The sequence below is a fragment of the Petromyzon marinus genome, unplaced genomic scaffold (assembly GCF_048934315.1).
Source record: "Petromyzon marinus isolate PM22_M1 ecotype Great Lakes invasive population unplaced genomic scaffold, UKy_Petmar_22M1.pri1.0 PM_G_Scaffold_39, whole genome shotgun sequence".
NCBI classification, from domain to species: domain Eukaryota; kingdom Metazoa; phylum Chordata; class Hyperoartia; order Petromyzontiformes; family Petromyzontidae; genus Petromyzon; species Petromyzon marinus.
This window is the reverse complement of record NW_027422972.1, coordinates 741,025-750,611: the sequence shown is the minus strand read 5'-3', so window position 1 is coordinate 750,611 and position 9,587 is coordinate 741,025. Positions and strand designations below refer to the sequence as shown.

General features: G+C 45.8%; 1 protein-coding gene across 1 annotated transcript; it reads right to left on the bottom strand.

Moving 5' to 3' along the window:
* Positions 1-3,825: 3,825 nt before the first annotated feature.
* LOC142916484 (uncharacterized) lies at positions 3,826-6,727 on the bottom strand. The gene is made up of 2 exons (XM_076061617.1): positions 6,651-6,727; positions 3,826-5,554 (listed from the first exon to the last, which is right to left on the bottom strand). The coding sequence occupies exon 2, from the start codon at positions 5,542-5,544 to the stop codon at positions 4,339-4,341; it is 1,206 nt and encodes a 401-aa protein (XP_075917732.1). The 5' UTR covers positions 5,545-5,554; positions 6,651-6,727; the 3' UTR covers positions 3,826-4,338.
* Positions 6,728-9,587: the final 2,860 nt, after the last annotated feature.

Here is a 9,587-nt window from a genome sequence, read left to right as displayed (position 1 = left end):
ACTGACTGAGATGACTGGCTGATGCACCACCTGTGCCCCCTACTGTGCCAACCTGCTGTGCTTTAGCCACCCGGCGCTCCGCTCGCTGTTGTGAGCGTCGCTCCTCCGCCCTCCGTTGTTGTTGGAGGGCGACTGCCTCCAACTGCCCAGTAGCATCCTTCACGAGCCTCCTCCACAGAGGCCGATCTTGACACCGCTGGTACCAGTCATCGGCAAGTCCACTCAGCTCCACGTCCTCCTGTACCACATCACTCCATCTCTTCTCTAGCCCGTGCCGCGCCCGCTTAGCCCCCTCAATCCGGCCAAACAAAAGCTGTTTCGGCATGCGGTGGCTGGGCATGCGGGCTACATGACCCAGCCATCGCAGCCTTGCCTGCCGGAGGAGCTCACCGATGGGACCCTGCCCAGATCTTTCAAGGATTTGTGAGCTCCTCACACAATCCAGTCTGGTTAAACCCAGGATGGATCGTAGGCAGGCCAGCCTAAATGTTTCTAACCGGCGAAGATGTTCCATTAGGGGGGTCCACGTTTCGCAAGCGTAGAGAAGGGAGGGAATGACCGTGGCCGAGAAGACCTGAAGCTTAGTGCGGAGCGACAGACCAGGTAGCTTCCACACAGCGTTACGCAACCGATGAAAAGATATTGCCGCTCGACTGATTCGGAGTGAGACCTCTGCTGTTAAACTGGAGCCAGTCATAAGCACACTGCCCAGGTATGGGAAACTCTCCACTCTCTCCACAACTGCCCCATCACCGATTGACCCCCTGCCCCCATCACCGATTGATGCATTGTCCTTGAAACCGATTGGTCCACACCAAGGGACGGCTTTCTTTAGAGCCTCGACTCAATTGGTCCTCGAGCAGAGGACGCCAAAAGGTTTCAGTTTTGTTGCCAGACAAAAAGGGGAAACCCCTATGATGTGGAAGTCCTCGTTTCTGCCACTCAGTTGAGTACATCCAGCATCTTGATTCTCCAAAAAACACGACTCTCAGTGAATGCTCTCGATGAATTTAACTTGCTTTTGTCTGAACACCCTGGCTGTGAAGTCGTATCGACGGCTGGGTGTCTGGCCGAATGAAAGTTTTTGTTTTATCTCAGGCCAAGTTGGATTACATGTAAAGGTAATAAATAAGTCGGGGACATCCATACGCTCGCATGTATGACATGGCACCTTGAGCATATTCGTGCATGCGTCTAGGGCTTCCTGTGAACGTAGCAGACGCCTAGATGTTACAAGGGGGGGGGGGGGGGGGGATGATGTAGCGCCATTGTTGGGCTGTATGCGTATTACCACGGGAGCTGACCTGTAATAGCGGACATGCGTCAGCAGGGGGTGGTGTACAGACCAGGTGGGACGAACAGGGCCCCCAGACCCCAAGAGGGGGGGGGGGGGCTGGGGGATGTTCCAGGGCCCCCTAGAGAGTCCCAGAAGGCTTGGCCAGGGGCGGAGAGACCCTGGAACGGGGATAAAAGCCGGACCCCTGAACGGGTTTGGCGGTCCTCGTCCACCTGAAGCTCTGAAGAAGACTCTGAGCGCTACTCTGAAGACCCTGAAGCGAAGAGCCCAGTGACCCTGGCTAGGGTCGGGTTCAGACATAACCAGTGTAGGGTTAGCGCTAGAACCAGAGTAAGGGCACCGTAGTGTGGAGGAACTGCCTCCTGAGGTTATCGGCTGTGAGGGGTCGTCACCCCTCTGTGTTGTGGTTCCCTTGTTGAATAAACGTGTTGCCTCCAGCGAACCGTCTCGCCTCGTCTTGGACCCACTGCGCGTGTAACCTGTGGTAATGAAACCTCTTGTCGCAAAAAATTAGCGGCGTGCGAAAGTGAAAGGTGTTAACGAAGTAATAATGTTCATTTAAAGCTTTCGTGACTGCGAGGAATTCATGTTCTTGGTTCTTTCGGTAAAGTCACCACGTAGAAGGGAAACAATAAAATAATAAAAATATAAAACAATAAAATTATCACGACGTTTCGACTGCAACACGAGCAATCGTCGTCAGGTGTGAAAACCACAGCAAGAAATTTTGAAAAAAGTGGCGGGTTTTTTTTAACGTTAGCACCACGGAGAGTGATTTGACAGTTTGTTTAGAAGGACGAGTCCATCTATGTTCGGAAAAGAGGAGGGGGGAGACGAAAATAATGAATGCGGTCTGAAAGCCACCGTAAGCGTGAACAATCAATTAAGACACGAAATGGTTTATAAAATCTTTCCAATGATTGCTAAGCCAGAATCCATCTTCCCGGTTGAAATTGTCTCTGTGTTTGTATATGTGGATAGCCTCATGAACGAATCTCTCATGGTAGCCAGATGGCTTACAAATAACCTCTGTCTGGGAGAAGTCAATGTCATGTGAGCCTACTGAATTATAACAGTGATCTGCCACGGCCGAGGTGTTGGTCCTACCGTGTTTCAGGTCTGCTTTGTGTTCACGAATGCGGTCCGAGACATGGCGTTTGGTTTCTCCAATGTAACTACTACCACAGAGGCAACTTAGTTTGTAGACACCAGGGTATTGTATGTCCGGAATCACATCTTTTACAGACGTAACCAGATCACGGATTTTATGTAATGTGTTGAATCGGACCTGGATCTTGTGTTTATTCAAGATTTTGGAGATCTTTTTTGTGATCCCCGCAATGTAGGGCAAAGTGATGGTTTTGAAAGGCTCAAGAGGGTCCTTCTTCATGGTTGGAGTGATAGCTTTGCGGATTGTAGTCGGAGTAACCAATAGCCTTAAGAGCTTGGTGTACGTGCTTGAGTTCACTGGCTATGTGTTCCTGGTCGAATATGCATTGGGCTCTATGGTGCAGAGTCTTGATGAGGGAATTCTTCTGGGATGGATGGTGGTGGGAATCCGGTTTCAGGTAAGCATCCATATGGGTAGCTTTCCCGTAGACAGAGTGGCTCATTGAACCATTAATTTTTTTTTACCAATTCCACTTTACAGTAAAATTGTAGACACGGCACAATATATACTTCTGAATCTTTATTTTTACCAACATTTAAAAAAATATTCTCCCATAAGGCAAAATTCTGAAATATTGGATTTTTTACAAAGCCTTGTGAATTCACCTTGTATCTGAACAAGTTCAATTTGTGTAAATATTTTTTTTCAAACGTATAAATAAAAAAGACATTGCTTACAAATATCAGCTCTATGTTTTCAAGTAAATACATTTTGGGTAGTGAATAAATTATAGTCTAAATAAGCTACACATGACGAATTGTAGGCAATTATAGTTATAATCAAAGACATTTTTAAACAATCACGTGGTCCCTGTAGTCGCCGTTAGAGACAAAATCTGCTTGAAAACAGTTTATCAACATATATGAATACATTGATTCGAATAAGCAGAGTTAATTTCCTATTTATGGCATGCCGGTTATGTGTCAGTTTTCGATATCAACATCACCTTATAAAAGAATAACATTTAAAATACGCACAGACAAGTATTCATTCGTAATTATTGACAGGCATATTAACAAAATGTAATTACTGCAGTGAAATATACTGCATCAGGTTACATCGTATTAACAAGAAGCTATTTTTAAAATACGCACCGCCTGCTTAACAGTGTATGTACAACGTACTATTGTAGTGTCATTCAAAACGAGTAGACCATTGCATGCTGGCATCTGGGTCAAAATGTAGCAAATTCTAAACATTACCTACAAATAATAAATCACGGAGTTTCGATCGCAACACAAACAATCGTCATCAGGTGGGACAACCACAGCAGCAAGAAGATAAAACTGCTGGAGTAGGCGCCTACTACTTCAGCATCTTCTTCTTGCTGTGGTTGTCCCACCTGATGACGATTGCTTGTGTTGTGATCTAAACGCCGTGATCTGTTATGTTTCTACCCACGTGGTGACTTTACCGAAATAACTAGAGAGTGTGGATTCCTGCAGTCACAAAAGCTTCGAATCAAGATTACCTACAAACGACACAACTGAGATGACGCATCAATCATACCCCCCTACTGACAGGCTCTAGTCCACATGCAGGTCGGTGCAGGGCCACCACCCTGTGCCACACAGGGGCAGCTGCTACTTGGGGATGCTCTTCGAGCGTTTCAGACGAGATACAAAACTCCCGAGTTGCTGAGGCGATTAAGCAAGCACCATGTAAAAGCAATTATCATTAGAACATCATGAATGCTTGGGAGCTTATTGGCTCTCGCTCCTGGTGAGAGATTGACCCAACCCACAGGTCCACAAAGACTGGCCACTCTTACTCTACAGGTTGAACCTAGGAGCTGAGTGTTCAAATTCACATTCTTGTCATTAAAGGCCTGTGACAAAGGTGCATCTATTGGAGCGACATCGTCTCTGGCTTACACATCTACCGGGTCTCCACTTGACTTTGGATTGTCTCGGAGGAAGTCCACCCACACCTCCACTTCCACAAACTGCTGGGAGTTGCCTCGCTCTGCCTCACAGTCTGAATTCTCCTCCTGCTTCACGTTGCCTCCATCGATGTGGAGGTCCCATTTTGGAGTTGAATCTTCATCTTCACATTTCACCTTCACTTCTTCCCTCTTCACCATCACTTCTTCATATTTCACCTTCACTTCTTCGCTCTTCACCATCACTTCTTCCCTCTTCACCATCACCTCTTCATATTTCACCTCGATACCTTTAAAAGTGTCCAAGCTGTTATTTTCTTCCGGTTCGTGTTTCATGAGGGATGGGCTTATTGTGGCACTTTGACTTTCACAAGCTGATTTCAGACTCCACTCCTTGTGGATCTTCTGATGCTTTTGTGTTTTCTGGTGTACTTGAAGATGTTGTTGCTGTGCAAACGCTATCCCGCACAGAGTGCACCTGAAGGGTTTCTCTCCCGTGTGTGTTCTCTGGTGTACTTGAAGATGTGATGAATCTGCAAACGCCTTCCCACACACACTGCACTTGAAGGATTTCTCTCCTGTGTGAGTTCTCTGGTGTTCTACAAGAAGAGATGAACGTGCAAACGCCTTCACGCACACACTGCACTTGAAGGGTTTCTCTCCCGTGTGTGTTCTCTGGTGTATTACAAGAGCAGATGAATATGCAAACACCTTTCCACACACACTGCACTTGAAGGGTTTCTCTCCCGTGTGTGTTCTCTGGTGTGCTACAAGAGTAGATGACTGTGCAAACCCCTTCCCACACACACTGCACTTGAAGGGTTTCTCTCCTGTGTGAGTTCTCTTGTGTTCTACAAGAAGAGATGAACGTGCAAACGCCTTCACGCACACAGTGCACTTGAAGGGTTTCTCTCCCGTGTGTGTTCTCTGGTGTATTACAAGAGTAGATGAATGTGCAAACGCCTTCCCACACACACTGCACTTGAAGGGTTTCTCTCCCGTGTGTGTTCTCTGGTGTTCTACAAGAGCAGATGGCCATGCAAATGCCTTCCCACACACACTGCACTTGAAGGGTTTCTCTCCTGTGTGAGTTCTCTTGTGCCGTGTGAAATCTCCAGTACGATCCGTGCTGTATGCACGCTGGTCGCATTGTTGACTTGTCATACCGAGCTGCGCTGAGTGCATTTGCTCCATCAGACCAATTCTGCGGAGGAAGCGTCAGAGGAAGCGTCAGCTGCAGACAGAAAAAAATCATATCCACACCATCTACACGTCAGTATCGAGGCACAGAGGAATGCATATATAGTCACATGTGACTTACACGTCTATACTTATTCATATATTCAGGATGTAAAAACGTTTCCCAAATTCATCACAGGGCTGTTATGGCACACAATGAGAGGGCAAATGGTCGTAAACATGCCTGGAAGCCCTCGTATCTTCAAAATGAATGTTCACCCAAAACTCCAAGCACACAATTTCGGCGGTCTGGCTACAAAAGGAATATTCATGAGAGCTAAATTCAGCTGACATAGCAAAGGGTGTTGAAAACAATACTAAATTAATGAATCCAGGCTCAGATGTCCTTGAATGCTGGGATGAACAGTTCCGATTTCAGCTGCATGTGCGTGCTGTGTTAACTTCCTGTTTCCATTATTATAAAGAGTTCCAGAGGAAAACAAAAGTAAACTATTGTTATGCTATAACCTCCGTGTTCAACAGAGTTAATAGACGTTACTGCAAACACAAACTGTACACTGTCACTGGGCAAACAGGCGGTGGCGTGTCTAGAATCACGCCTGGCCACCTTCATCTGCTCGGCATGATTGCTTTCTCACTCCACCAAGTAATTAATTGAGGATCAACGAACATAGCTGAGGCTAACTGGAGTTTGCGTGTCTCTCTCCGTGGTGAGATGTTAACTACCTCACCTGGTATACAGGAAGTCGTGGGTTCGATCCCGACCCTGACGCCTGCTGTATATTTGGAGTTTGCGGGTCCCTCCGTTTAGCGTCTTTGACCGATAGACATTGACACACGTATTCTTGTTTCTTTTGGTAAAGTTATGAAGATAGAAAATAACAATAACAGATAATACAATTACATTAAATAAAGATTACTTGTGTTGCGATCAAAACGACGTGAGTTTTTTTGCTTTATTTACAATGTTTTAATTATTTTTATTGTGTTTTTATTTATTTTTCTATCTACATGACTTTACCGAAAGAACCAAGAATATTAATTCCTGCAGTCACCAAAGTTTTAAGTCAAAACATTCACACACGTTGACAAAGCCTCACCTTGTGTTGTTGTGGGCAGGTCGCTTCTGATAACAAGAGCGGTATAGCAGCTCAAGCGGGCTTGGATTGGTGAAAAAAATCAAAACTGCGTGAATATTTACAATAAAACAAAGTTACAAAGTGGCGAGCCGGGTGAAGACAAATTAAACTTAAGCGAGATAATTAAAGTAAACGCAATCAGGTGAGGGCAGGAGGCAAGGCCCCGCGTGGCTAGGCCCCGCGTTGTAAAGTTCCAACCTGGACATCGATTCCAATGCTCGCTGCTACTCAACTGACATCCCTACGAGAGAGAGGCTCTACCTTGGTAAACAACAACAACCACCACCACAACGACCACCACAACGATGAGAATTTCTCACCTCGGATTTCAGTGCAGGAAGCGATAGCTACCTGTTTACCTCGTGACGTCATGCGGAAGCAGGTGACGTGACGTCACATCCGGAGTACGAGACACGCTCCTCCCACAATTAGCGGCTCCGTAGCTAAATAAATTAGAGAATAAATAAATTATGTTAATGTTACTCGTCCCATATGTCGTGGGCAATGAACCCGTCGCAATAAACTCGCGACGGCTTTAACGAACACATTATGTTAATGAACCGCCAGTCACTGGGCGTAGCTTTGCCCAAATAAGGATTGGCACTATACTCTTTGGTTCTATTGGGTAAAGTCACGTAGGTGAAAATAAAATAACAAAAAATCACGAAGTTTTGGCCAGAACACAAGCGGCCTTCCTCAGGTGAAGGGACGAGACTGTCTGGAGGACAGCGCTGGAGTGAAAAAAGCCACGCTTAGATCACGACCTTTAAGCTGTGTGAGAAGAAACAAAGCGCCTTGTGATCACGGCATCTTTTGAGGAAGGTCAGCGTCTCGATGAGTTGCGACTTCTTGTCCCGTTGTCTGTTAAAAGCTCTAACAGATAGGTGAAAGCCCTCCCCGTAGAGGTAATCAATTCTAGATTTAAAGCTTTCGTGACTGCTAGGATCCATACTCTTTGGTTCTATTGGGTAAAGTCACGTAGGTAAAAATAAAATAACAAAAAATCACGACGTTTCTTTTGTTATTTTTTGTTATTTTATTTTCACCTACATGACTTTACCCAATAGAACCAAAGAGTATGGATCCTAGCCGTCACGAAAGCTTTGAATCTAGAAAGGATTGGCACTGGCAGTGACCCAAGCAGAGGTGACGTCACGCTCAAGAGTGCGGTGGAATACCTTGGTGACATGACGTCACTAGCGAGGTACACCTCTCCCTGGCGTTTCACGCCGATGAAGTAATGCTGAGTGATGACGTCAGAGAGCGGGGTTGGAGTTTAAGTTGATTTAGATTCATTTTCATTGCTCCCTCCCTTGGGTGCGTGGGCTCAGCTACAACAACGTGGACATTATTGTGTATACACTGTGTGTGTGTACACTGTGTGTATACACTGTGTGTGTCTGTGTATACTGTGTGTGTGTACACTGTGTGTGTGTACACTGTGTGTGTGTACACTATGTGTGTACACAGTGTGTGTGTGTACAGTGTGTGTGTACACTGTGTGTATACACTGTGTGTGTGTACACTGTGTGTGTGTACACTGTGTGTGTACACTGTGTGTGTGTGTACACTGTGTGTGTACACTGTGTGTGTACACTGTGTGTGTGTGTACACTGTGTGTGTACACTGTGTGTGTGTACAGTGTGTGTGTGTACACTGTGTGTGTACACTGTGTGTGTGTACAGTGTGTGTGTGTACACTGTGTGTGTGTACACTGTGTGTGTACACTTCTAGATTTAAAGCTTTCGTGACTGCAAGGATCCATACTCTTTGGTTGTATTGGGTAAAGTCACGTAGGTAAAAGACGTTGTACTGTCCCCTGACGATATCCTTGTCAGCTTCGATGTGGTCTCTTTGTTCACCAAGGTCCCAGTACCTGATACCATTGAAATAATTGAAAATTTGGTCCAACATGGACTAGACCCCGACACACCTGCACTGGTTAGGCACTGCCTCAACAATACCTACTTTACTTGGAATGGCTCCTTCTACAAACAAAATGAGGGTACCCCCATGGGATCCCCCTTATCACCAGTGATAGCCAATATTTTCATGGAGAAATTTGAATCAGACGCCATCCAGACTTCCACCCTCAGACCTTCCCTGTGGAAGAGATATGTGGATGACACTTTCGTCATTTGGCCACATGGCCTCCCAGCTCTGAACCTTTTCCTACACCACATCAATTCCAAACATCCCGCCATCAAATTCACCATGGAAGTGGAGAAAGACGGCAAGCTACCATTCTTAGATGTTCTGTTTGAGAGGAGACCTGATGGCTCATTGGGGCATTCTGTCTACAGGAAACCCACCCACACAGATTCCTACTTGAAACCTGATTCCCACCACTACCCAGCGAAAAAGAATTATCTCATCAAAACTTTATACCATAGGGCTCATTGCATTTCGGACCAACACCACCTGACCAGTGAATTAAAACATGTACACCTGGCCCTCAAAAGGAATGGTTACTCTGACCGTACCATCCGCCAAGCTGTTTCTCCCTCCATACAGAAACAACCACTTGATACTCCGGTCAAAACCACCACACTACCATATATAGCAGGCGTTACTAAAAAGATTTCCAAAATTCTAAACAAACACAAGATCCAGGTCCGGTTCAATACAGTACACAAAATTCGTGATCTGATCCCATCCGTGAAGGATGTCATTCCTGACTTACAGTACCCCGGGGTTTACAAATTGAGTTGTACCTGCGGTGATTGCAATATCAGGGAGACAAAGCGACATGTCTCTGACCGAATTTGCGAGCACAAATCAGATTTGAAACACGGCAAAACGAATTCTTCTGCCGTGGCTGATCACTGTTACAACGCTGCGGGTGATCACGATATAATTTTCTCCGATACCAAGGTTCTTTGCAAACCCACGGGTTTT